Source organism: Heptranchias perlo, chromosome 29 (assembly GCF_035084215.1).
Source record: "Heptranchias perlo isolate sHepPer1 chromosome 29, sHepPer1.hap1, whole genome shotgun sequence".
NCBI lineage: Eukaryota > Metazoa > Chordata > Chondrichthyes > Hexanchiformes > Hexanchidae > Heptranchias > Heptranchias perlo.
In genome coordinates this window covers 3,032,485-3,059,235 of record NC_090353.1, presented here as the reverse complement: position 1 = coordinate 3,059,235, position 26,751 = coordinate 3,032,485, and the positions used below count along the sequence as shown (strand labels likewise).

Below are 26,751 nucleotides of genomic sequence, written 5' to 3'. Positions count from 1 at the left end.
GGTATGGAGATTCCCAGTGCTAAAAGCCCAATTTATAATGACAATAGACCTGTTGTAGTTTGAGCTCCTTGACTAAAGACAAGTGTTAAATGTTTATTCAAAAATGTATCTGAGCCTTCAGCAAGGTCACTGCCTTGGACTTGCTCCCAGGGTGCTAATTATATTTGGATAATGGATGGAAGGTCCATTTAATAGCTTGCCTAAAGTAGTCTTGCTGTAAAAACACGAGAAGGAATCAGGGTGGGGTGGGGAGAGGAGAGGATGAAAGGGAATTTATTATCTTGTCACCTTGATGGGGGATGAAAAATAAATGTGGTTTTTATTTGCGCACCGGCTTGATGGCTTTAGTTTCTCAATCAGCCACGCCCCACGAGTGGTGATGTAACAAAGTCCAGTTCGTGGCATTTTGTGACCGCTTTAAATTAATTTTTGAACAGATGATGGAAGTGGGATGGACAGCGAAGTGGATACTGACTCGAGAGGAGTGAGCGAGCCCCCTGTCAAGCGGGAGCGTGTGGACCTCAACCATTCCCTTCAGGAGCTCGACGTCTCTGCTCACCAGGAACTGATGAATTCAATGTAATCTAATCGGACTGAAACGATCGAAACCTCCAGCGAAACACACACATCTGTCCAGGACTCCGGGTCAGGAACAATAACCCCACCTTCAGGCTTTGGCTGAGGCCTGCTTAAGACCACAGAAACTAAATGTACAAGATGCACGTGTTAGTCCCGTGTATTACACCTGCAGCCCTCGATGGCTGGGAGCAGTGGTAGTCGACATGTCTTTGACATGTTATCAGGGCAGTGACGATCCGGCAGAAAGAATAGTATCGGCCAAAGGAGTCCAAGTCCACTGGAATTAAATAGCTGTAGCTGCTTAGTGTGGAGAGTCCAAGCAAAATATTTTGCAGTGACCATTTTAACACAGATGAAAATGGTTTAGGGTTTTACAGTCCTGGTTCAAAGTGCTGCTGTATTCATTATCACAGAACCACTGGTGTTAAACACGTCACTGGTGTTAAACCACGCATCTTCAAAGCAAAGGCAGCTGGGAGTTTAATTGGCCACTAATTCGAGCATGGCAGGAAACTCATTCAATGTTCTATTTTTTTAAATAGAAGAAAACGTTTACTTTTGTAATTGTTTTTGTATCTTTTCCCCGTCTCCAATGCCTCTTCCCACCCCCCGCCCTGCAATCGGGAGGCTGACTGTACCGCTCCAGTCTTTCTAGAGGTGTGCTCTGCGAGGTTAAATTCCTTTTGTTAAAAAAAAATTAATTTAACTCTGCACGTGCAAGGAGCTGCACATCTGGCCTATGGAGTTGTACATCTGGCTGGCCCACGGAATAATCAGGCTCCTGCAATGAGCCAACCCAACGCCCGATCACGAGAGCTCCTTGCCTGCCCATGAGTAGGAACATGGGTTGAGTGAGGTGGAGGGTTAGCAGGAGGAGAGCGAATTCTTACCTTTCTCACAATTCACTTCCTTCGGCTAGGAGACCCACTAAATGGAATCATGGACTAGTCTGTAGTGACCTCTGCTCTGGTTATCAATGAGCATTGAGTATGAGTTGGATTGACCTATTAACTTTTGCCCAATCCCTCCAACATTAGTCACTTTGGTTCTGTGGGATTTACCGTGCAAGTCAGCTCCGGCAAGTGTTTCTCAGCATACTGAGAGAAAATTGCCTTATTAGATAATTATTTTACCCATTTTCTGGTTAAATGAGCCTAGCTGCCCCAACACATTAGCTAGCGATGAGGTAATTGCATGCCCTTAGTGGGGTATGGTTCCAGTTTGTGCATCAGGGATACCAGTACATGCATTACACTGTGCCTTAGGGAAAATACTGGGATATTTGATGAAATGTGCCTGCAAATGGTCTGAGACCCAGAGACTGTGAACTAACTTTTAAAACCTGACATTTATACCTATTTTTGCTACTGATCGTTCAGTAACATCAAACGTATTGCTTACAATTGCAATTGCTAAATATACAAAGTAACCTTAAAAAAAAAAGTACCTTGTCTACTTGTCCCTCCAGTTTTGTGTCGTATATTGCAGTTTTAAAAAAAATAAATTCAATCCAATACTTTGTTAATGGATGGAAAATTACAGATGAGGCCAGAGCGCAGATTCTGGTGTCTGCAGCTTTATTTGTTCGTCAGCAAGGAATTTTGTTTTGATTTTTAGTCACTAACAAGTCTGACTGTGATTGAGGCCAGATACGGTGACATAATTGGGACTCCGGAATGGGACCAAGGTTTGTGTGGGTTTTGTTCACATTTTGTGCCAAATACCCTGCTCCTTATCCAGTCGTCATTTTTGAATTGCGATTGGATCAATTGCACGAAACCTAAACATCTTACCAGGGCAGTGGACCCGATTTACACTGAGCACTGCCTTAGAACGGGAGAACAAACAAGTTTTGCGATCAAGTAATAAGGTCTATGGGTTTTCTTTCTTTTCCCTGTCCCCATTTCCCAGGCAAATTTATTTTCATATGAAGGTAAATTCAGAGATCCCGTCCCTCCAACAGGGAGCTGTGCTTACAGATTAGCACAGGTTGGAGCTGTGTGTCCCGCACACACACTCTGGGAGTGCAACATGCTGAATTTACCTTATAGTCACAAGTGCACTTTCAGTTTACTATAAAAGTAATTGTTAAACATTTTCAGTCATTTCCCTGGCGATGTTCTCACCCATGAGTTTTTGTGAAGCAGCCAACCAGTAATAAAGGCTTTCTTGAGCATTTCTCTGCTGCCCAAGGGAATCGGCAGACAGTTAGCAGGAGAGGTGTTCGTGTTGGTGCCTCACAGGTTAGTGTCTTAATGTTGTAATCATGACATCACGCGGAAAAACTGGTAAGTTTTAATGCTTTGAAATGACCAAGTTTATGTAAAGATCCAATCTTGTCACGATCTTCAAATGTGTGTCTGTCTGCAGACTGCTAGCGATTGTATGTCTGTACACATTCAGTCGATGGTTGCTGGTTGTATCTCACCGACTAGCAGTGTTGCCACATGCACCTGGGAACTTAAACCAGAATCATGAAGCCCAGTCTCGCCTTGTGGAACTTCTCAAAACTTCTAATCTACCATCCACTGTCAACGATTCATGTACTGCTCTCAACTTAGTCAGGAGGTTTTAACAAATGTGCTGGAAAATCATTCAAGGTTGTAAACCGATGGTGATTCCATTTTGTGAAGCTCATCTGCGTGACTGGCTGATTGTGTTAAATGCAATTAATAAACCTTTCACCTTTTTTTAAATCCGTAAAATCGGACCTGACGACACATCCAAACCTCAAAGGTTTTGCATCAACTCTGAATGTGACGGTGGAGGAAAACTAAATTAATATATTTGAGGTGAATAGTTATCAGAATGGTCTCGTCCTGTTTATAGAGGGTAGGGGTTTTGAACGTGTGCATTGTAGAGGCTTAACTGTGGAATCTACTAGTCTAAGTGGATCTCATGAACTTTTAGCCCAGCAGTTTTGTTTTGAACCAAAATTTCTTTTTAAATGTTCAATGTTTCTAACCGATTCTCTACTGTTGAATTGGAGGAAGAATACATTTCAATGTCATTTTCCAGGGAATAGTTTTGTGTGATCTCTTTGCTTCAGTTTTTAAAAAAAAACTGTTTGGAAAATATACTGATGTAAATTTTTTAGATGTATTATCTTATTTTGTAATACCCAAGTGCTCCCAAAATAGGCACAAGTTCTTAGTTTTATACCTGCCTTTGCTGATGAAAAAAATTTGTGTATTGTGAATTTTTACTTTGTGTAATACACAGTTTTGGAATAGAGCAAAAATTACCCAAACCAGTTGGCAAAGGGGTTGCTTTGCAAAGATTAAGAGTGCAGGCCCATGATCAATGTGCAAACGTCAAAAAGTGAACAATACCTTTTCAAATCTAAAACTCGATTCATGTAGCGTGTTTCTTGATGCAGAGTATTGGGTTTTGCAATACTGGCTATTCCAGTTGTATGGGGACATAGGAACAGGAGTAGGCCATTCAGCCCCTTGAGCCTGTTCCGCCATTCCGTTAGACCATGGATGATCTGTATCTTAACTCCATTTTCCCGCCTTGGTTCTGTATCCCTTAATACCCTAGCCTAACAAAAATCTATCAGTCTGGTGCTGCTGTTGAGTGGCACGCAGTAAACACCCCCCAGGTTACACTGGCCACTTCTGCCTGAGTAGAGATGTACCCGCAGTGTCTACGTACTGATCTATGTATGCACTGTCTGTCAACCCTGGGGTTCAGTCCGTGCTGGTAGGTAGTGCAGGGTTTAGTGTAACTTGGTGACGCACCTGGACTCGACCTGTTGAACTGAAGGCAGCTCACTGATACTCCAGTCTGGACTATGAGTGGTACAGTTAATGTGGGGCCGACTCAGTAACTTTCGACAGTAAGGCCACTGTGGGCATGAAGCTGATTTGAAGATTATAATGTAGCAGGATTCCTGGCGGGTGGGTGCAAGGGTGTAACTTAATTGCGGGAGTCAAACGAAGGTTGCTCTTGAAGCTCGACGGTTGTATAAAGTTTTGTTCACTGGTCGATGATGTGCTCCACCCACAGACCAAACATACAAACCTCATCCACTGAGAGGGACTGAGCTTCAGTGCCAACTGCACATGGACTGCAACCTGTTCCCGGGGGATTTGAGCTGGAGAGCCGGGATGTGCTGGGAATATAAATACTGGGTCTGCATCTCTGATCGCAGCACATTTTCCCTCCATTTTCAAAAATTCAGTTGAGCAATAGAAGCCAGTATTTCTACAATCATTTAGTGATGCAAACAAACCCAGTATTAACCCCATCGCACGACATGCAAACTCCCTGGGTGGTGTCACACCATCCCACCATCCAAAAGCGTCACCAGCTCAGAGCTGCATCAAATCCACATCATTTCCTCTACCTGTGTCCACAAACCCCCTGTCCAGGGCTGCTGTAGCCTTTAATATGACGCTGACCTTCGGCTGAAAGGCTTAATGATCTTTCACGGTAGCACTGTGAGTGATGCACCATTCTGCACTGTTATATTTTACTACAGTGCTCGATGCCCCTCTCTTAATGGAATTTGTTTTTTTTTACATCTAACCACCTAAACTTGACTAGAAATAAGTAATTTTCAAACATTTGACTAAAGAGCTGGAGCAGAGACGGTTGTTTGGATACCGTAGCTTGCTCCAACACACAGTAAGGTCTCAGGCCCATGGGTGTCCAGGATAGAGTCTTCACATTGAGTCGGAAGCTGACTTTTTTATATAAAGCTCCAAAAATTATAATTTGATTTTATTTAAAACAACTCCATTGAATGATTTAAATACTGAAACATGTATATTGCACACCTGGATAATGAACTAGGACAATCTTTATCACAGTAGCAACCTGTGTCTGTTATACACCAAAAGCCTTTACATGAATAGTGTAGTATTTACACAGCACTCTGCGTCCCTGCCTCTCTGAGTAAAATGGTAATTGGGTTATTGTAATATCGAGGCAGGAAAACCTGTATATTGTCAACTGGTCAATGAGGTACCTGAATTTGTTTTAACTCCTCCGTTCTGCATTGTCTCACTGGGATTGGGATTGTTTTAAGATGTAAAGTCTCTGCTGTTTGCATATTTCTTTGTATTTTTTTTAATTTGTAAAACTAGGAAGTGATTCCAGTTGCCTGTTTTTATTCTGCTGTAGTTTATCATACCGAGTGACCTTGGTCAGTCTAACTTACGGGATGGAATTGGTTAGGGTTTTCTGTAATATGTGTATAAATTGATGTAAAAAATGAAATTCTTTAACATTTTGTGCATTGTGACTATTATTGTTGGTTTAAAGCTTTCTTGAGATTTGGTACAAATAGAATCGCCTAAGGAAACTTTCTGGGTTTTTTTGTGTGTCATCATTCATAAAATATCCACCAGGTACTTTGTTTTCCCACATTGCATTCTTTCTCTGGATAATCACTTCAAAACTTTTGATTTAATAAAAAAAAACAGATGTTAGATTTGTAGCAACTCCAAGAATTGCCCTTATACCGTGGATGGTTTGAGTATAGCCCGGAGCACGGGCCACCCCCACCCCCACCCCCATCGCCATGGGGGTCCTGTCACTGCGGCAGGTTTGGAGCATCCCTTCCACCGTTCACCAGCAGCGCTGCTAAGCGATATCTTCTCACCGCACGCTTACAGTGGTTCATTGGGCAAACACGCAGTCCAGTACAGTACTGAGCCATACAGACTGGGGAATATACGAAATAATAACAAAATAGCTAATCAAAATACAGCAGAAGTGATTTTAAAAAAACAAGGAATGTGATAAGTTAAAATGTGTTTAAAAACATCAGGGCATAAAGACAGGACAGGGTCCATTCCCAAACTAAAAGTTCTATGCACTAATGCACGTGGCAGAAGAAATAAAATAAGTGAATTAGATGTGTAAATTCAGCTAAAGGGGTATGATGTAGTGGCCATCACTGAGACCTGGCTACAAACAGGGCATGACTGGGAGATAAATATTTCAGGTTGTAAGGTCTTTAGAAAGGACAGGGAAATTGAAAACTGAGGGGTAGCAATATTGATAAGGGATACTATATACAGCATTAGAAAGGGGATATCAGTAAGGGTGAACAGGCAATAGAAATGCCAAGTGTAGAATTGTGGAATAGAAAAGGATGCAAGACATTGGGAGTTGTTTATCACTGATATCTGGAAGTCTATAAAGTAGCAGGATACATAAATGCGGAAATCAGAGAAGCTTGTTGCAAAAACACAGTAATTATAATGAGAGACTTTAATTTTCACACAGACTGAGGAAAGCAGAACAGCTCGAGTCCCAAAGGCAGTGAATTTCTTGTGTATCAGAATCATAGAAAATTTACGGCACAGAAGGAGGCCATTCGGCCCATCATGTCCGTGCCGGCTGAGAAACGAGCCACCCGACCTAATCCCACTTTCCAGCATTTGGTCCGTAGCCCTGCAGGTCACGGCTCTTCAGGTGCACATCCAGGTATTTTTTAAATGAGTTGAGGGTTTCTGCCTCTCCCACCCTCTCGGGCAGTGAGTTCCAGACCCCCACCACACTCTGGGTGAAAAAATTTCTCCTCAGCTCCCCTCTAATCCTTCTACCAATTACTTTGAATCTCTGACCCCTCTACTAAGGGAAATAGGTCCTTCCTATCCACTCTATCTAGGCCCCTCATAATTTTGTACACCTCAATCAAATCAAACCTCAGCCTCCTCTGTTCCAAGGAAAACAACCCCAGCCTATCCAATCTGTCGTCATAGCTAAAATTCTCCAGTCCTGGCAACATCCTCATAAATCTCCTCTGCACCCTCTCTAGTGCAATTACATCCTTCCTGTAATGTAGTGACCAGAACTGTACACAGTACTCAAGCTGTGGCCTAACTAGTGTTTTATACAGTTCCAGCATAACCTCCCTGCTCTTATATTCTAATAAAGGAAAGCATTCCATATGCCTTCTTAACCACCTTATCTACCTGTCCTGCTACCGTCAGGGATCTGTGGACATGCACTCCAAGGTCCCTCACTTCCTCTACACCTCTCAGTATCCTCCCATTTATTGTGTATTCCCTTGCCATCTTTGCTCTCCCCAAATGCATTACCTCACACTTCTCCGGATTGAACTCCATTTGCCACTTTTCTGCCCATCTGACCAGCCCATTGATATCTTCCTGCAGTCTACAGCTTTCCTCCTCACTATCAACCACACGGCCTATCTTTGTGTCATCCGCAGATTTCTTAATCATGCCCTCTACGTTTAAGTCCAAATCGTTAATGTATACCTCAAAAAGCAAAGGACTTAGTACTGAGCCCTGCGGAACCCCACTGGAAACAGCCTTCCAGTCGCAAAAACACCTGTCGACCATAACCCTTTGCTTCCTGCCACTGAGCCAATTTTGGATCCAATTTGTCACATTCCCTTGGATCCCCTGGGCCTTTACTTTTTTGACCAATCTGCCATGTGGGACCTTGTCAAAAGCCTTGCTAAAATCCATGTAGACTACATCAATTGCGCTACCCTCATCGATCCTCCTTGTCACCTCCTTGAAAAATTCAATCAAGTTAGTCAGACATGACCTCCCCTTAACAAATCCATGCTGACTGTCCTTGATTAATCCGTGCCTTTCTAAGTGACAGTTTATCCTGTCCCTCAGAATTGATTCCAATAATTTGCCCACCACCGAGGTTAGGCTGACTGGCCTGTAATTACTCGGTCTATCCTTCACTCCCTTTTTTTACAACAAAACAACGTTAGCAGTCCTCCAATTCTCCGGCACCATGCGGGACAGTTTTCTGGAACAGTATGTTCTTGAACCAACAAGAACATGCCATTTTAGATTTAATAATGAGTAATGAGTCTGAATTAGTCAATAATCTAACGGTAAGGGAACACCAAGCTAACAGTGACCATAATATGAGTGAATTCAATACAAGGTTTGAGGGGGAGAGGGTAAGTCACAAACCACGGATTTAAATTTAGGTAAGGCTGACTGTGGAGGGATGAGGCAGGAATTTACCACATTAGACTTTTTAAAAATTCATTCATGGGATGTGGGCGTCGCTGGCGAGGCTGGCATTTATTGCCCATCCCTAATTGCCCTTGAGAAGGTGGAGGTGAGCCATCGGCTTGAACCGCTGCAATCCGTGTGGTGAAGGTTCTCCCACAGTGCTGTTAGGAAGGGAGTGCCAGGATTTTGACCCAGCGACAATGAAGGAACGGCGATATATTTCCAAGTCAGGATGTTGTGTGACTTGGAGGGGAACGTGCAGGTGGTGTTGTTCCCATGTGCCTGTTGCCCTTGTCCTTCTAGGTGGTAGAGGTCGCGGGTTTGGGAGGTGCTGTCGAAGAACCCTTGGTGAGTTGCTGCAGTGCATCCTGTGGATGGTACACACTGCAGCCACTGTGCGCCAGTGGTGGAGGGAGTGAATGTTTAGGGTGGTGGATGGGGTGCCAATCAAGCGGGCTGCTTTGTCCTGGATGGTGTCGAGCTTCTTGAGTGTTGTTGGAGCTGCACTCATCCAGGCAAGTGGAGAGTATTCCATCACACTCCTGATTCGTGCCTTGCAGATGGTGGAAAGGCTTTGGGGAGTCAGGAGGTGAGTCACTTGCCACAGAATACCCAGCCTCTGACCTGCCCTTGTGACCACAGTATTTATGTGGCTGGTCCAATTTAGTTTCTGGTCAATGGTGACCCTCAGAATGTTGATGGCTGGGGATTCGGCGATGGTAATGCCTTGAATATCAAGGGGAGGTGGTTGGACTCTCTCTTGTTGGAGATGGTCACTGCCTGGCACTTGTCTGGCGCAAATGTTACTTGCCACTTATCAGCCCAAGCCTGGATGTTGTCCAGGTCTTGCTGCATGCGGGCTCGGACTGCTTCATTATCTGAGGGGTTGCGAATGGAACTGAACACTCTGCAATCATCAGCAAACATCCCCATTTCTGACCTTATGATGGAGGGAAGGTCATTGATGAAGCAGCTGAAGATGGTTGGGCCTCGGACACTGCCCTGAGGAACTCCTGCAGCAATGTCCTGGGGCTGAGATGATTGGCCTCCAACAACCACTACCATCTTCCTTTGTGCTAGGTATGACTCCAGCCACTGGAGAGTTTTCCCCGATTCCCATTGACTTCAATTTTACTAGGGCTCCTTGGTGCCACACTCGGTCAAATGTTGCCTTGATGTCAAGGGCAGTCACTCTCACCTCACCTCTGGAATTCAGCTCTTTTGTCCATGTTTGGACCAAGGCTGTTAAGAAGTCTGGAGCTGAGTGGTCCTGGCGGACTCCAAACTGAGCATCGGTGAGCAGGTTATTGGTGAGTAAGTGTTGCTTGATAGCACTGTTGACAACACCTTCCATCACTTTACTGATGATTGAGAGTAGACTGATGGGGTGGTAATTGGCCGGATTGGATTTGTCCTGCTTTTTGTGGACAGGACATACCTGGGCAATTTTCCACATTGTCGGGTAGATGCCAGTGTTGTAGCTGTACTGGAACAGCTTGGTTAGAGACATGGCTAGTTCTGGAGCACAAGTCTTCAGCACTACAGCCGGGATGCTGTTGGGGCCCATAGCCTTTGCTGTATCCAGTGCACTCAGCCGTTTCTTGATATTACATGAAGTGAATTGAATTGGCTGAAGACTGGCTTATGTGATGGTGGGGATATCGGGAGGAGGCCGAGATGGATCATCCACTCAGCACTTCTGGCTGAAGATAGTTGCAAACGCTTCAGCCTTGTCTTTTGCACTCACGTGCTGGACTCTGCCATCATTGAGGATGGGGATGTTCACAGAGCCTCCTCCTCCTGTTAGTTGTGTAATTGTCCACCACCATTCACAACTGGATGTGGCAGGACTGCAGAGCTTTGATCTGATCCATTGGTTGTGGGATCGCTTAGCTCTGTCTATAGTATGTTGCTTCCGCTGTTTAGCATGCATGTAGTCCTGTCTTGTAGCTTCACCAGGTTGGCACCTCATTTTTAGGTATGCCTGGTGCTGCTCCTGGCATGCTCTTCTACACTCCTCATTAAACCAGGGTTGATCCCCTGGCTTGTTGGTAATGGTAGAGTGAGGAATATGCCGGGCCATGAGGTTATAGATTGTGCTGGAATACAATTCTGCTGCTGCTGATGGCCCACAGCGCCTCATGGATTCCCAGTTTTGAGCTGCTAGATCAGTTCTGAATCTAAACCATTTAGCACGGTGATAGTGCCACACAACACGTTGGATGGTGTCCTCAGTGTGAAGACGGGACTTCATCTCCACAAGGACTGTGCGGTGGTCACTCCTACCAATACTGTCATGGACAGATGCATTTGCGACAAGTAGATTGGTGAGGACGAGGTCAAGTAGGTCTTTCCCTTGTGTTGGTTCGCTCACCACCTGCCGCAGGCCCAGTCTGGCAGCTATGTCCTTCAGGACTCGGCCAGCTCGGTCAGTAGTGGTGCTACTGAGCCACTCTTGGTGATGGACATTGAAGTCCCCCACCCAGAGTACATTCTGTGCCCTTGTTACCCTCAGTGCTTCCTCCAAGTGGTGCTCAACATGGAGGAGGACTGATTCATCAGCTGAGGGTGGGCGGTAGGTGGTAATCAGCAGGAGGTTTCCTTGCCCAGACTGGGCAGAACTATTAACGGATAAAACTACGGATGAAAAGTGGGAGGTGTTCGAAAAATATTTTTGGTAGAATGCAAGACCCCTAAAGGGCAAGAGCTCTACTTGTGTAATTAAACAACCTTGGTCAACAAGGGAAGTGAGAGATAGTATAAAACTAAAAGGGTTTCTACAAAGGCAAAGAACAGTAGAGATCCCGCAGACTGGGAGAGGAATAAAGAACAGCAAAAGGAAACAAAGAAAGTGGTAAGAGCTGCAAAAAGGGAATAAGAGAAAAAGCTTGAGGGATATCAAGGACAACACTAAAGGTTCTTACAAATAATATTAAGAGAAAGAGGGTGGCTAAAAGTAACGTGGGCCCTTTATTGGCAGACAAGAGAATAATGGAAATGGAAACCAGGAAATGGCAGACTTACTAAATAGCTACTTTGTTTCGGTCTTCACTGCCCTCACCCGTAGACCCCCCCCCCCCCGACCTCACCCGTAGACCCTCCCCCCCCCCCCCCGACCTCACCCGTAGACCCTCCCCCCCCCCCCCCCCCGACCTCACCCGTAGACCCTCCCCCCCCCCCCCTGACCTCACCCGTAGACCCTCCCCCCCCCCCGACCTCACCCGTAGACCCCCCCCCCCCGACCTCACCCGTAGACCCTCCCCCCCCCCCGACCTCACCCGTAGACCCTCCCTCCCCCCCCCGTAGACCCTCCCTCCCACCCCCACCCCCGGCCTCACCCGTAGACCCTCCCTCCCCCCCCCCGTAGACCCTCCCTCCCACCCCCACCCGTAGACCCTCCCCCCCCCACCCCCCGACCTCACCAGTAGACCCTCCCCCCCCCCGGCCTCACGCGTAGACCCTCCTCCCCCAGGTCTCACCCGTAGACCCTCCCCCCCCCCCCGACCTCACCTGTAGACCCTCCCCAACCCCCCCACCTTCCCCCGGCCTCACCCGTAGACCTCTCTTTTCCCCCCCCCCCACCCCCGGTCTCACCCATAGACCCCCCCCCCTCCCCGGCCTCACCCGTAGACCTCTCTCCTCCCCCGGCCTCACCTGTAGACCCTCCCTCCCCCCCCCCCCCCCGGCCTCACCTGTGGACCCTTCCCCCTCCCCCCGCCTCACCTTTAGGCCCTTGCCCAGAAGCAGGTCCAGCTTGTGTTGTAGGAATTCAGCGAATCGGCATCCAAGGCACGAGCCGGCAGCCTATTCTCGAGTTCCACTTTTCTTCGGGAGACATCTAACCCAGTTCTAGTGATACAACTTAACATTGAGACCCCTCGTCCTCCCCAACGGATTTAATTGGAACAAACTGTCAACTGAAACACAATCTAATCCCTTCATCATCTTATAAACCTCAATCAGATCACCCCTGAGCCGACACCTCTCTTTTAGCCTATCTTGATAACTAAGATGCTTTAAGCTGGGAATTAGTCCAGTTGCCCTCCTCTGCACCCCTTCCAAACCCTCAATATCACCCATCGTATGAGACGACCAAAACTGGACACAGAGAAACGTAATACTTCAACTGAGGCCTGACCAAGAACTTGTATAAGGTGAAAATAGTTTGCTTTCTCTTAGAGTCAATTGTCCTATAAATACCCCCAACACCCTATTGGCTCCAGCTATCACTTCACAGCATTGTTCATGAACCTTTAGCGATCTATGAACTAGAACACCCAGATCTCTTTCTCCACCTGCTTTAATGCTTTTCCCTGAAGGGTGTATGTATGTTGAGCATTTGTCCTGCCCACATGCACAACACTGCCCTTTTCTAAATTAAACATCATTCCCAGTCACCAGCCCAGTCCCCCAAACACATCAAGATCTGCCTGAAGCAGTCGAGCATCGTCTACAATCCTGACACTCGTACAGCTCTTGGTATCATCTGAAAACTTGCAGATCGTGCCCCAAACACCGACATCTAGATCATTAATAAAAAGTCAAGTACAACGGTCCCAATACCGATCCCTGTCTGGAACCCAAACTGAGCATCGGTGAGCAGGTTATTGGTGAGTAAGTGCCGCTTGATAGCACTGTCGACGACACCTTCCATCACTTTGCTGATGATTGAGAGTAGACTGATGGGGCGGTAATTGGCCGGATTGGATTTGTCCTGCTTTTTGTGGATAGGACATACCTGGGCAATTTTCCACATTGTCGGGTAGATGCCAGTGTTGTAGCTGTACTGGAACAGCTTGGCTAGAGGTGCAGCTAGTTCTGGAGCACAAGTCTTCAGCACTACAGCTGAGATGTTGTCGGGGCCCATAGCCTTTGTTGTACCCAGTGCACTCAGCTGTTTCTTGATATCATGTGAAGTGAATCGAATTGGCTGAAGACCGGCTTCTGTGATGGTGGGGATATCGGGAGGAGGCCGAGATGGATCATCCACTCGGTATTTCTGGCTGAAGATGGTTGCAAACGCTTCAGCCTTGTCTTTTGCGCTCACGTGCTGGACTCCGCCATCATTGAGGACGGGGATGTTTACAGAGTCTCCTCCTCCCGTTAGTTGTTTAGCTGTTCACTACCATTCACCATACCCACCTTGGTTCTGTATCCCTTAATACCCTTGCCTAACAAAAATCTATCAATCTCAGTTTTAACATTTTCAATTAACCCCCAGCCTCAACAGCATTTTTGGGGGGGGGGGGGGGGGAGGAAAGAGTTTCCAAATTTCCACTACCCTTTGTGTGAAGAAGTAATTCCTGACATCACCCCTTAAAGGCGCTATATAAATGCGAGTTGTTGTTGTTCTGGACTCCCCCAGCAGAGGCAATAGTTTCTCTCTATTTACCCTCTCAATTCCTTTACTTATCTTAAACACCCCAATTAGATCACCCCTTTACTGGAGGGAATACAAGCCCAGTCTATGCAACCTCACCTCATAGTTTAACCCTTTAAGCCCTGGTATCATTCTGATGAATCTGCCCCTTCCAAGGCCAATATATCCTTCCTGAGGTGCGGTGCCCAGAACTGGACGCAGTCTCTCCAGATGGGGTCTAACCAGAGCTCTGTCCAGCTGTAACATCGCTTCCTCCCCTTTGTATTCCAACCCCCCTTGAGATGAAGGCCAACATTGCATTGGCCTTTTAAATTATTTTTTGTACCTGCCAACCAACTTTTAGTGATTTCTGTACTTGATGCTATAGGAGACTGCTCACTCCATCCTCCATAGCAGCAGCCTGAGCACCAATGGAGGACATACAGACTGCTCTGAGGACCTTTGCAGACCTGCTTGGACCTACCACATGCTCCAGCATTACGCGAACCCGTGGGACACAGACCCCCATGGGATTAGACGCTGTTGGGCCAAGAAAACTAAAAGAGACAAAGCTGAAGGAAGTCAAATTTAAAGTTCTACCATTATTGTGATGAATGACTTTAGTAAACTAGGTTCTCAAAGTATGAGAAAAATAGTTTGGTCGGAACAAAGAGGATGCGTAAGGAAGCAGGAACAAAAAGTGAACTGTGCAGAACTTGCAAAAGATGCAACGTTCACATTGCAGATTGAAAGACAGAAAGTGAGAGTGTGAGACAGAGAGAGAGACTGGAAGAGAGTGAGAGTGTGACAGAGAGGGAAAAAGAAACAGAGAGGGTGAGAGAGGCAAAGAGAGAGACGGGGAGAGAGAGAGAAAATCAGATAATTTCAGATGAGGATTCAACTTTAAACTGATGTTACACTATTTTTTGGGCAGTTCATAAAACTTTTTACGAATATCATATGCTTGAATAGAGAAGGCACATGATGCTATACAAACTATAAAACATTGCATTCAATGAAGTTCTCAATCTGTGCTGAGGTTATATTAAGCTGAACCCAACTAAGGCTGTGTGATTAAAGTAGAACTGAGTAATTTGATATTAGTTGCACCCAAAGCAAAATACCGCAGATGCTGGAAATCTGAAATAGAAACAGAAAATGCTAAAAAAGCTCAAAGGTCTTTGACCTGAAATGTTAACGGTTTCTTCCTCCACAGATGCTGCCTGACTTGCTGATATTACTTGAACCCTGTGACTGTTGTGAGTGTTACTGTTCTAACTCAGACTAGGAGTACTATTCCTGGTATTCAGATTGCTAATCGCTGTGCGCACAGAACTGGGAAAATAGTGAGAGATACAGCTAGGTGCAGCTGTTCATTTCTTGATCTCTGGTATTCCAAGAGTTTCCCCCCAATGCTGCATTTTATGCTGGCTATTTACAAAATATTTTATTCTTGGGGTTGGTGGGTTGGTCCATTAACCTATATGGTAAATTGCAACACATTTCCTACATTGATTGTTGACACTTTAATGTGGGGATTTCTCAGCCAATCACCCCTATCTTAAGGGGGCCTTGGGTTCAGGAATTGGTGGGGGTTTGGTAATGAGGCTGACAATCATATTCCCACAATTAAAAGGAACCAAACAGATTGAGAAAGCAGGCTGGTGCATGCTGGGCTAATGCTCCTTTTTCTTTCTCTTGCCCCTCGAGTTTTTTTCCTCATTCCAGTTGCCAGTGATGTAGCTCAGTGAGGAAGTAGGGGGACTCCAAAGGGACAAGTTTCTCTACGTATCCCCCCATGGAATTATTTTTTGCAGGGAGGGGGTGGGGATGGGGAAAGAGGAGGGAGGAGGAGGGAAGGGGAGGACTGGAGGGAAGATGAAAAAGGAAACAAAAAAGCACATCAAAAGAAAATCATCATCTCCATCAGCCATTCTAATGGTCTATATAAATCCAGAAGAACATCAGAAAAATGCTTAAGATTGATGTACTGCTACTAAACAATAGAAGATTAACAGAGAATACTAGAAGGTCTAAGATAGGTTTACAGTGCATGTGTGTAAACGCATGAAGTGTGGTAAATAAGGTTGGTGAGCTACAAGTGCAAATAGCCACATGGGAATATGATGTTGTGGCGATAACGGATTGAGTAGTAAATATTCCTGGATACAAGGCGTTCAAGAAAAAGAGGGGGCGGGGGTTGCAGTATTAAGGAGAATATTGTAGTGCTGGAGAGCGAGGGTGTCCTTGAGGGGTCAAAGACAGAATCTATTTGGTTAGAGTTGAGAAACAATAGAGGTGCCATTACACTACTGGGTGTATTCTATAGGCCACCAAGTAGTGGGAAGGATATACAGAGGTGCAAATTTGCAAGGAAATTACAGAGGGGTGCAAAAGCCACAGAGCAGTGATAACTGGGGACTTCAACTTTCCTAATATAGGCTGGGATAGTAATAGTGTAAACAGCAAAGAGGAGGAGGAATTTTTGAAGTATGTTCAGGAGACCTTGATCAGTTTCCGGCCCAATGAGGAAGGAGGCATTGCTGGATCTGGTTCTGGGGAATGAGGTGGGTTAAGTGGAGCAAGTGACAGTGGTGGAAGTGATCATAGTATCATAAGGTTTAGATTAGTTATGGAAAAGGACAAGGAGCAATCTAGAATAAAAACTTAATTGGAGGAGGGCCAATTTCAATGGGTAGAGAACGGATCTGGCCCAGGTAAATTGGAATCAAAGATTGGCAGGCAAAACTGTAATTGAACAATGGATAGCTTTTAAAGAGGAGATGGTTCAGGTACAGTCAAGGTATATTCCCACAAGGGGGAAAGTTAGGGCAATCAAAGCCAGAGCTCCCTGGATGATGAGAGAGAGAGTAAGATGAAGCAGAAAAAAGCGGCGTATGACAGATGTCAGGTTGATAACACAAGAGAGAACCAGACTGAATATAGAAAGTTCAGAGGGGAAGTGAAAAAGGAAATAGGAGGGGCAAAGAGAGAGTATGAGAATAGATCGGCGGCCAACATAAAAGGGAATCCAAAAGTCTTCTATAGGCATATAAATAGTAAATGGGAAGTAAGAGGAGGGGTGGGACCGATTAAGGACCAAAAAGGAGATCTACGCATGGAGGCAGAGGGCATGGCTGAGGTACTAAATGAACACTTTGCATCTGTTTTTACCAAGGAAGAAGATGCTGCCAAAGTCATGGTAAAAGAGGAGGTAGTTGAGATATTGGCTGGGCTAAAAATTGATAAACATGAGGTACTAGAAAGGCAGGCGGTACTTGGCTGGCTAGTTGGATCCAAAATTAGCTCAGCGGCAGGAAGCAAAGGGTAATGGTTGACGGGTGTTTTTGCGACTGGAAAGCTGTTTCCAGTGGGGTCCCGCAGGCTCAGTACTGGGTCCCTTGCTTTTTGTGATATATTTTAATGATTTGGACTGGAATGTGGGGGGGTGGGGGTGGTGCTTGATCAAGAAGTTTGCAGATGATACAAAAATTGGCCGTGTGTTTGATAGTGAAGAGGAAAGCTGTAGACTGCAGGAAGATATCAATGGACTGGTCAGATGGGCAGAAAAGTGGCAAATAGAATTCAATCCAGGGAAGTGTGAGATAATGCATTTGGGGAGGGCAAACAAGGCAAGGGAAGGGAATACACAATAAATGGGAGGTGTAGAGGAACAAAGGGACCTTGGCGTTCACATCCAGATCCCTGAAGGTAGCAGGATAGGTAGGTAAGGTAGTTAAAAAGGCATTTGAGATACTTTCCTTTACTAGCCGAGGCATAGAATAAGAGCAGGGAGGTTACACTGGAACTGTATAAAACACTAATTAGGCCACAGCTTGAGTACTGAGCACAGTTCTGGTCACCACATTACAGGAAGGATGTAATTGCACTAGAGAGGGTGCAGAGGAGATTTACGAGGATGTTGCCAGGGCTGGAGAATTTGAGCTATGAGAAAAGATTGGATAGGCTGGGGTTGTTTTCTTTGGAACAAAGGAGGGCGAGGGGAGATTTAATTGAGGTATACAAAATTATGACGGGACTAGAGTGGATAGGGAGGACCTATTTCCCTTAGCGGAGGGGTCAGTGACCAGGGGGCATAGATTTAAAGTAATTGGTAGAAGGATTAGAGGGGAGCTGAGGAGAAATATTTTCACCCAGAGGGTGGTGGGGGTCTGGAACTCACTGTCTGAAAGGGTGGTAGAGGCAGAAACCCTCAACTCATTTAAAAGTTACCTGGATGAGCACTTGAAGTGCCGTAACCAACAGGGATACGGACCAAGCGTTGGAAAGTGGGATTAAGCTGGATAGCTCTTTATCGGCCGGCATGGACACGATGGGTCGAATGGCCTCCTTCTGTGCCGTAACTGCTAATGATTCTATGATTAAAGTAGATAAGTCATCCGGTCCGGATGGGATGCATCCTAAGTTGCTGAGGGGAGTAAGGGTGGAAATTGCACAGGTGCTGGCCATAATCTTCCAAACATCCTTAAATACGGGGGTGGTGCCAGAGACTGGAGAATTGCAAATGTTACACCCTTGTTCAAAAAGAAGTGTAAGGATAAACCCGGCAACTACAGGCCAGTCAGTTTAACCTCGGTGATGAGGAAGCTTTTAGAAACGATAATCCGGGACAAAATTAATAGTCACTTAGACATTTTGGATTAAGAAAGAAAAGCCAGCATGGATTTGTTAAAGGCAAATTGTGTTTAACTAACTTGATTGAGTTTTTTGATGAGGTAACAGAGAGGGTTAATGAGGGCAATCTGGTTGATGTTGTGCATATGGACTTTCAAAAGGTGTTTGATAAAGTGCCCTTACAAAGAGCCGGCACGGGCTCGATGGGCCAAATGGCCTCCTTCTGTACTGTAACCATTTTAAGACATACAGAAGAAATATTGACAGTGTATATCTGTATATACAAAACTGGTGCCTGAGTGTGCTTTCTAAGCCGAAGATCTGGCCAACAGTGAACTCCAATTCCATCAGCCTTCTGTGGGACACTGGTTATCGCAACATTGGATCAGCTTTCTCAGAGCTTGATCTTTGAAGGCCTTGTCTTCTCCTTTGAGGATTGAGGTTCGTTCTAGAGCCTTCAGCTTGGCGTAATAGTCTGAGTCATCGAGGGTCTCCGAGACACACCAACTGATCAATGCCCAGCCCCCGCTCAGCATCCATCTCTCCAGCCCCACCTCAAGCGTCAACCCCACCCCCCAGCATCGACCTCCCCCCCCCGGTGCTAGGGACATGGTGCTCAGGTTGGTGAGTGAGGGCCCCGCGGGTGATGAAGAGAAGGAGGCAGCGGACCCACTGCAAGAATGGGGGCAGAGTGACACCGAAGGCCCGCGGAGTAGCGGCATTCAGGAAGCGCCGGTCAGGGGCCGAGTCCAGCCGCAGCACAGTCAGGCTAGCACAACACACCGCCAGTCTCCCACTCCAGCCGGACCCCGCAGCGCCAGCCGATGAGGAATGAGTACCGCCCTGATTGAGGTTGAGCAGAGACTCTCCTGGCCTCCGAGACTCGCTCCCACTCTCCCATGCTGCCGGCGGATAGGGTTAAAGGATGAGAGCGCAGCCCCTCCCCCCCCAGAGACAGGCTGGCCACTCATGGCCAGGGGGCATTTGAAGTACAATAAACCCCCTGCCCATCCTCTCCTATCCCCTGTGCAAATCAGGTACAGCTAGCGATGCCCCAGCAGCTTGCAGAGCCTTGGGGCGGGGGGGGGTCACGGGCAGAGTATTGAGAACTTGCATTTATATAGCACCTTCCATGGAGGTTAGACCCCCGGTCTTCTTCAAAATAGTGCCATGGGATCTTTACATCCACCTGAGGGGCCCCAGCTTATTTTGTCTCATCCAAAAGACAGCAGTCCCTCGGTGAGAAGGAGAGGGAGGGAGAAGGCGCCTTTCACAACCTCAGAACACTCCAAAGTGCTTCACAGTCAATGAAGTATTTTTGTGATAATGACCCAATAAGCTGTTTTAATTATGTTGGTTGGGGGATAAATATTGGGCAGGACACCGGAGAGAATTCCCTGCTCTTCTTGAAATAGTGTCAGGGGATGTTTTACATCCACCCGAGGGGGCAGACAGGGCCTCAGTTTAATGTCAACAACTTGCATTTATAAAGTGCCTTTAACATAGTAAAACCATCCCTCGGCGCTTCACAGGAGCGATTATCAGTGCCCCTCCGACAGTGCGGCCCCCCCCTCCGGGACTGCACTGAGAGTGTCAGCCTAGATAACGTGCTCAACTCTGGAGTGGGCTTGAATCCACAACCTTCTGACTACAGCTAACCCAGAGGGAGGATACCTTACAACCCAATTCCTTGTGATACAGTTAGGGACTAGGAAGGGAAATTGAACCAGTCTCAGTGTTTATTCTCGGCCCCTGAATAGTAGAGATAGAATAGAGGGTGAGATACACAGACAGTTCAGAGAGATGAGATAATATTGGGTGATTCTAACCAGCCCAAGATAGACACTTTCAGAATTCAGGACTGCTTCCTTGCTCAGTCTGTTTTCTGGTCCAACAAGGAAGCGGCACTGCCTGATTTCCCAGAACTAAATGCAGTAGGAGAACAACTGAGAAACTGTGAGCCCAGTATAGTTAGGGTCAACATCAGGACAGGAAAGGAAAATGCAGGGTCAAAAATAAGGGTGCTGGATTGGAAAAGACAAAATTCAGTGAGATGAAAGGATCTGGCCCAAATTAACTGGGCAGAAAAGTTAGAAAGGTGGTTGACAGATCAGCAGTAGGAACCCTTCAAATAGGAGATAGACAGAAGACAAAATAAACATATCCCTTTAAAGGTGAAAAGATGCTGTATCAAAGTGTAGAGTTCCATGGATAGAGAAACTCATATTTAAAAGGGAGGTATTTGATAAAGTTAGAGCCCCCCATACTAAGGATAATCATGAGCAATGAGGAATGTGGAAAGGGAGATTAGGGCTGAAAACAAAATGTTTCTTCTTAACCATAAGGGCTTTTCTAAGCTTATAAAAATTAACAATGGTTAAGAGATTTTCTGACTATTTGATTGTGGTGGACAATCAGGATCGATATGGTTTAAAATTCTAATATCTCCAAATGTGAAATTTGTAATAAAGAATTATTTTTTCTCCCTTCTCTACGTTCCTCCAACTCTTTCTTTTTATACACTCCCTTCACCCCCACCATTGGCAGCTGTGCCTTCAATTGTCCAGGCCCTAAGCTCTGGAATTCCCTCCTTAATCCTCTCTGCCTCACTCTCCTCCTTAAAGCCTATCTCTTTGACCAAGCTTTTAGTCACCCCTAATATCTCCTTATGGGCTCGGTATCAGTTTTTGTCTGATTACGCTTCTGTGAAGCGCCTAGGGACGTTTTATATTAAAGGCGCTATATAAATGCAAGTTGTTTTTTAAAAATGAAAACCATCTCCAATGTTTGAAAGCCGGGGGGGGGGGGGGGGGGGGGAAGAAGAGAGAAAGAGATGAGATGGGAGAAAGCAGAGATGTGATGGGATAGAGGGGAAAGAGATAGGAGAGATGAAATGGGGGAAGAGACAGGTAATTTATAGATGAGATGATTAGAGGGACATAAAAGGACAGATGAGAGGAGACAGAGGTGGGAAACCAGAGGAAGAGATGGGAAAGAGTGTGTGGGAGAGTCCACCCTCCCTGTGGCCTGTATTGCTGGAGGGCTTCCCACCCTGCCTGCCCCAGAACCATCAAAATATTGGCTAGGGGAGTTGCAGAAAGCCTACAAACGATGGAAACTGGGCAAGGTCACAACTGATAGTAAGACTAGGGATGCGGGTGGGGGCGGGGGGCGCTGTCGAGATGAAAAATCAGCCAGCGAGCTACAAAAGGAGTAAAATCCGCAGTTGAGCAAACACATCCTCCTCAGACACAGCAAAAGAATAGTCCTTAAGTTTTGATTTAATCCAAATATCACATTTCAGTTTTAATTTTCCTATACAATTCAGCAAAAGGATCACATTTTAGCCATTTGATAAGTAAATCAGTTAACACCACCAGTGGTAACGTGTAAATCAGTTAACAGTTAATGTAACAAAACAAAGCAAAACCCTCCTCACAAAGGGCTGCCCATATTTTAACTTTTAACTACACAGTTAACTTTGAATTTGTTGCTCAATTTTCAATCATTCTCCCTGGATAGGTAGAGTGCCACAAAGGTACTGAACCTGTAGTCATAGTCACTGAGCAGGCAGTGCAGGGAATTCAAGGCAGCTAAGGAGATGATTCACACATTTACACAACAATTTCCTACTTTCATTACAACCGACGAGTTTATTGTTTCACTCAATTCATTCAACGATTTATAGTTTTAAGTGCAATTTTAGAACTGAACAGTGTGCGCATGTGACATTTTGTTTCTTTTTAAACTTCAGTGTAATTAGCTTATTATGAACTGAGTTCTCTTCAGTTGATTTGTGCGGCTTACATATTATGACCAGAAGATCAGGTCCCACATCAGTTTTGGTTCCCCACAGAGATTAAGAGTGGAGGATACAGCAGGAGGGGGAGGCAGACAACGTTGGGGTAGATTTTGAACTCACTGCCCAGGTGTAAAACTGGCGATGTGGATTGGCCGCCAGTTACTGACACTAATTTCCATTGAAAATCAGGCGCTTTCTATAACAGTCGGCAAGTTTAAAATCTACCCCGAGGAATGCAGAGCACAGGAGTGAGGTCTGTCTGACAACTACCATACCGACATGGCTGTTGTGGTTTAGGTGGATGAGATTTATCCAGTTTACCCGACTGTCTGGACTCACACCACATTGCTCTAAATGGAGTGCAATTGGTATTTATATTTAAAACACTTTCACCTTTGATTTTTTGAAGTATTTTTCTTCTTTTTAAAAAAAAATTTGATGTCCGCCCTGATCCAGGTGGGGGGATTGGCCAGAGACTTGCTCGCTCAACATGACACTGGATTTTCCCCCATCTGCACGGGGAGCACTCTTTGTTGCTGCTGGAAATCTGCGTGTGAGATCAGCAGCTTGTAGTATGTGAATCACAGGCACAAGCCTGCATCCCATCAGCACCTGGTGCCACTACACACCATCAGCACATTAAACACTGGATTAACAGGTCACACTGAAACCATTTTCTAAATGGCAATAATTTAACTGTACAGTTAACCCTGCAATTACATACAGTTCTACAAAATAATTATACACAACCGGAGAAAAAAAATAAAATCATAAATATTCCTAGCAAAGGAGACAATCCTCATTTAAGGATCCCGATAATTACTGATTGGGAATAACCAGCCTACCTCATGCAGTCTGACTGAGGCAGGGACCAAGATGTACACATGGGTAAATAGCTCTGCAACATTAACACAGTTAATTCATCATGCACTTCACACAACTAAAAGGCTCTAGTTTGCATCCATGAAGTAAATAACTACACAAACCTCACATTTTAAAAAAAAAGCCTGGCGTTTAAGAGCAGCTTTCATTAAAGAACAGTTTCCATGGAAATGGTTCCTGAATATAACTCCGCTTCTGCTATTTATATTTTTATACTGGGCTACACTGGGTAACTATGTGAAGATTCGCTCTAGTGCGGTTCCTTAAGCCACATGTTGGGTGGACTGTATCAGCGCAAGTGACTACTGGCCTGGAGAAGGGGCCGAGAGTCAGTCCACCTGTAACCCTAGTTTACATTTCCTGGCACACAGCAATCGTCACCATCAGCTACAACCCAACCAAGGGACATCTTGGTGCTTCCAGTGACACTGCTGTTTTATTTATTTTGTGGCGAGCATACCGTTGGAGATGGCTGAGAGATCAAACTCGGGCCATTGATGAACCCTGGGTTGCATTTGCAGGTAGATGTTATACATCTTTCTTTCAGGCCACTTGGTTTCAATTTCCCTCCAGTAATGGGGAAATCCTTGAGAATAAACAAAGCACATGGGGTTGTACTCAGGCAAAGACCACTTTTAGTAAGCGACGGTCGTTTAGCACAGCTTGCAAATTAATCCATGTAAACTGCATCAACCACACATTAAGCTTGGGAAAAAAATCTTACTTTAAAGAACAAAGATAGTTTAGCAAAAGCTCTCTTTCAAGTCAATTCACTTTGCAGTATTTTAATATAAAAAACCCCCCAGAGAATGCTGAACAGCATGTTAGTTACATCGAGAAAAAAAAGACAGGACCCTTCCTCAATACTGAAAACGAGATGAATCAGCAGATCAACAGAAAAACAGCATGTATTCCAGTCACTGAGAGGAAATCAACAGGATGAATGACATGCAGAAAAGAGGAGATTGTTCGATGATACAGGACCATCTCAGTTGGAAATCCCCATTTCCCTGAGATGATATTTTGTATCAGGTACAAGTTGAAATGATATTTTAGATCATCTAACAAACTCCCACTTTTAAGAAGGTTGCAAGTCAGTTAACCCTTTAATTTCCACTGTCTGACTGCAGCATCTGCTGTTTTCCCCACGCCTTTTTCAGATTCTATCAATAAGCTGGTTTTTCAGTTTTGAAGGGTTCGATCTGGAACGATAATCTCTCTTTTATTCTCTACAGATGCTGACTGACCCGCTGCGTTGTTTCAGAATGCCAGTGTTTTACTTTCCATGCAGTATTTTATACAACCTTTCTGATCTCCTTCCCCCCCACTCTGATGGGGCAGGACCACCTGGGACATGGAGTTTGAACTGTCACTAATACTCCTGCAGCACTGGCCAGTTGCTACTACATTTTCCTCTCTCTTTCATGACAAGTTGCAGTGAACAATGCGAGACCAGCTGGACCCACCCACTGCAGCCCATGTTGCGACGACCCCAGCGCTGCCCTGCGGATTATATCACTCTGACCATTAATTGTGCTTACACCAGGAAATCAAATTCCTTCCTTCATGGTGTTGAATTCAGTCATCTTCAAGCATTGAGTTTAAGTTTATTCTGATGTGAAATCAAAAAATAAAACTTGAAATAAATAAAAATTGCTAAGTTGTAAATAAAAATGTTTAAGTGTCTTAAATTTCTTACTGTTAGAACATTAAGAATGCTACAATTGTCAGTCATTAAATATTTCCAGCACTGTTACAGGGACACATATGCTCTCTCTCTCTCCCCCCCAAATACATTGTGATTGTTAAATATCTAAAAGCTACAATTACTGATTGTAATAGTACGGAGCGAGGAATTAACGACGGTAATAGTACGGAGCGAGGAATTAACGACGGTAATAGTACGGAGCGAGGAATTAACGACGGTAATAGTACGGAGCGAGGAATTAACGACGGTAATAGTACGGAGCGAGGAATTAACGACGGTAATAGTACGGAGCGAGGAATTAACGACGGTAATAGTACGGAGCGAGAAATTAACGACGGTAATAGTACGGAGCGAGGAATTAACGACGGTAATAGTACGGAGCGAGGAATTAACGACGGTAATAGTACGGAGCGAGGAATTAACGACGGTAATAGTACGGAGCGAGAAATTAACGACGGTAATAGTACGGAGCGAGGAATTAACGACGGTAATAGTACGGAGCGAGGAATGTGGTACAAACCAGTGGACATTCCTCCGTTAAGTGGCGGTTATTTCAGCCTTATCGTGACATTTCTAGGTTGCTCCAATGCTTTTGTTGACTGATTGCAGGGTAACCCAATAACATTTACTGGAGTTTTAAACTTTGTAATGGAAAGCTCCTCGACAACAAAAGGAAGTGGCAGTCGTGGGTTTTTAATTAAAAAACTATTGACCAGCTCTAAGATTTTAACATATTTCCCAGCTGCTGAGAGGTTTCAGCTTGTAACTGTCCCAGGACATCCTGTGCGAGGGGAACTTCCATCAATATCCACCACAACCTAATGTACTGCGTCCTCACCAAAATTCTCTGTAGGCACTTGACCAAATGAGGGAGGCATATCCCACTCAGAATTAAGTATTGGAATGGCCATAAACAAGAAGGGAGAAGTAAGTGACAAAGCTTTTTCATTTCTAATAACTAAGACGGTGACTTCCTTTTTGAGTGATGAAATCGCAATTCATACCGGAGTTCCATGTCAAATATCAACTTCCATTTTATGCAACGCGATTACCCAAACAGAATTTTTATGGAGTCAATACTTTGGGAATGTGTCCAAGAAATTCCAAATACCTATCTTTTTGGTGGCAGTTAGTAGTTAACATGGTACGCTGGGAGTAGGAAGGCTCATTCTGTGTTTAATTACAGCATCTGCCTCTGTCCCAGTGTAGTAATAAATGGTCAGTGAGGTTCCAGGTGGGTCACTGATAGGGCCCCACTGGAATGCTTTTTTGGACACACTCCCTTCATGAGCACCAAAACAAGAGCCCCCACAAATAGTACCAGAACTTTACAAATAAATATTTTACCAATGCCCTGAGCAATAAAATGAAAGATTAAATGATCATTAGGCTGCCTGGTCAATTCACAAAGACCACTGATCACAGGAATCCCTGCTGGAAATGGGAATCCTGCGCCTCTAACGGAAAACATCAGACCCGTTCCTCTTCATTCTTAAAGCAAAGAGCTGTAAAAACAAGTGAGCATCAGATAAAAATGATCAGATTCAATGAGAAAGTAAAGTGAAAAAAAACAAGGCAACATTCACTGAGTGCAGAATCATTAACTGGTCTTCTCCCCTGACACATCTGCTGTGCATTTCCACCACTCACTCTCTGATATCACTTCACTGTTAATTGGGCCTTGCTCCCATCATTGACTAAATGCTGCCCCGCTCGAGAACCAATGACCAGGCTGGATCAGATCAAGTCTAAAATCTAATTCATCATCAAATCAGCTTATTATGAATTAACTCAAAACAATTACCTTCAAAATTGCAGCTTT

The 26,751-nt window shown here is 45.1% G+C and overlaps 2 protein-coding genes across 3 annotated transcripts in view; one reads left to right on the top strand and one right to left on the bottom strand.

The window, feature by feature from the left end:
• Nucleotides 1-5,890, top strand: part of rfx2 (regulatory factor X, 2 (influences HLA class II expression)) — a 151,777-nt gene extending 145,887 nt beyond the window's left edge. For both annotated transcript variants that reach the window (XM_067967988.1, XM_067967986.1), the window contains one exon: nt 438-5,890. In XM_067967988.1, the coding sequence (XP_067824089.1) occupies nt 438-583 (146 nt within the window). In that variant the 3' untranslated portion in view covers nt 584-5,890. The remainder of the gene's footprint in view (nt 1-437) is intronic.
• A 15,921-nt stretch (nt 5,891-21,811) lies between these two features.
• Nucleotides 21,812-26,751, bottom strand: part of LOC137299451 (very low-density lipoprotein receptor-like) — a 55,280-nt gene continuing 50,340 nt past the window's right edge. The window contains exon 15 of the mRNA XM_067968187.1: nt 21,812-26,434. Within this exon, the coding sequence (XP_067824288.1) occupies nt 26,422-26,434 (13 nt within the window). The 3' untranslated portion in view covers nt 21,812-26,421. The remainder of the gene's footprint in view (nt 26,435-26,751) is intronic.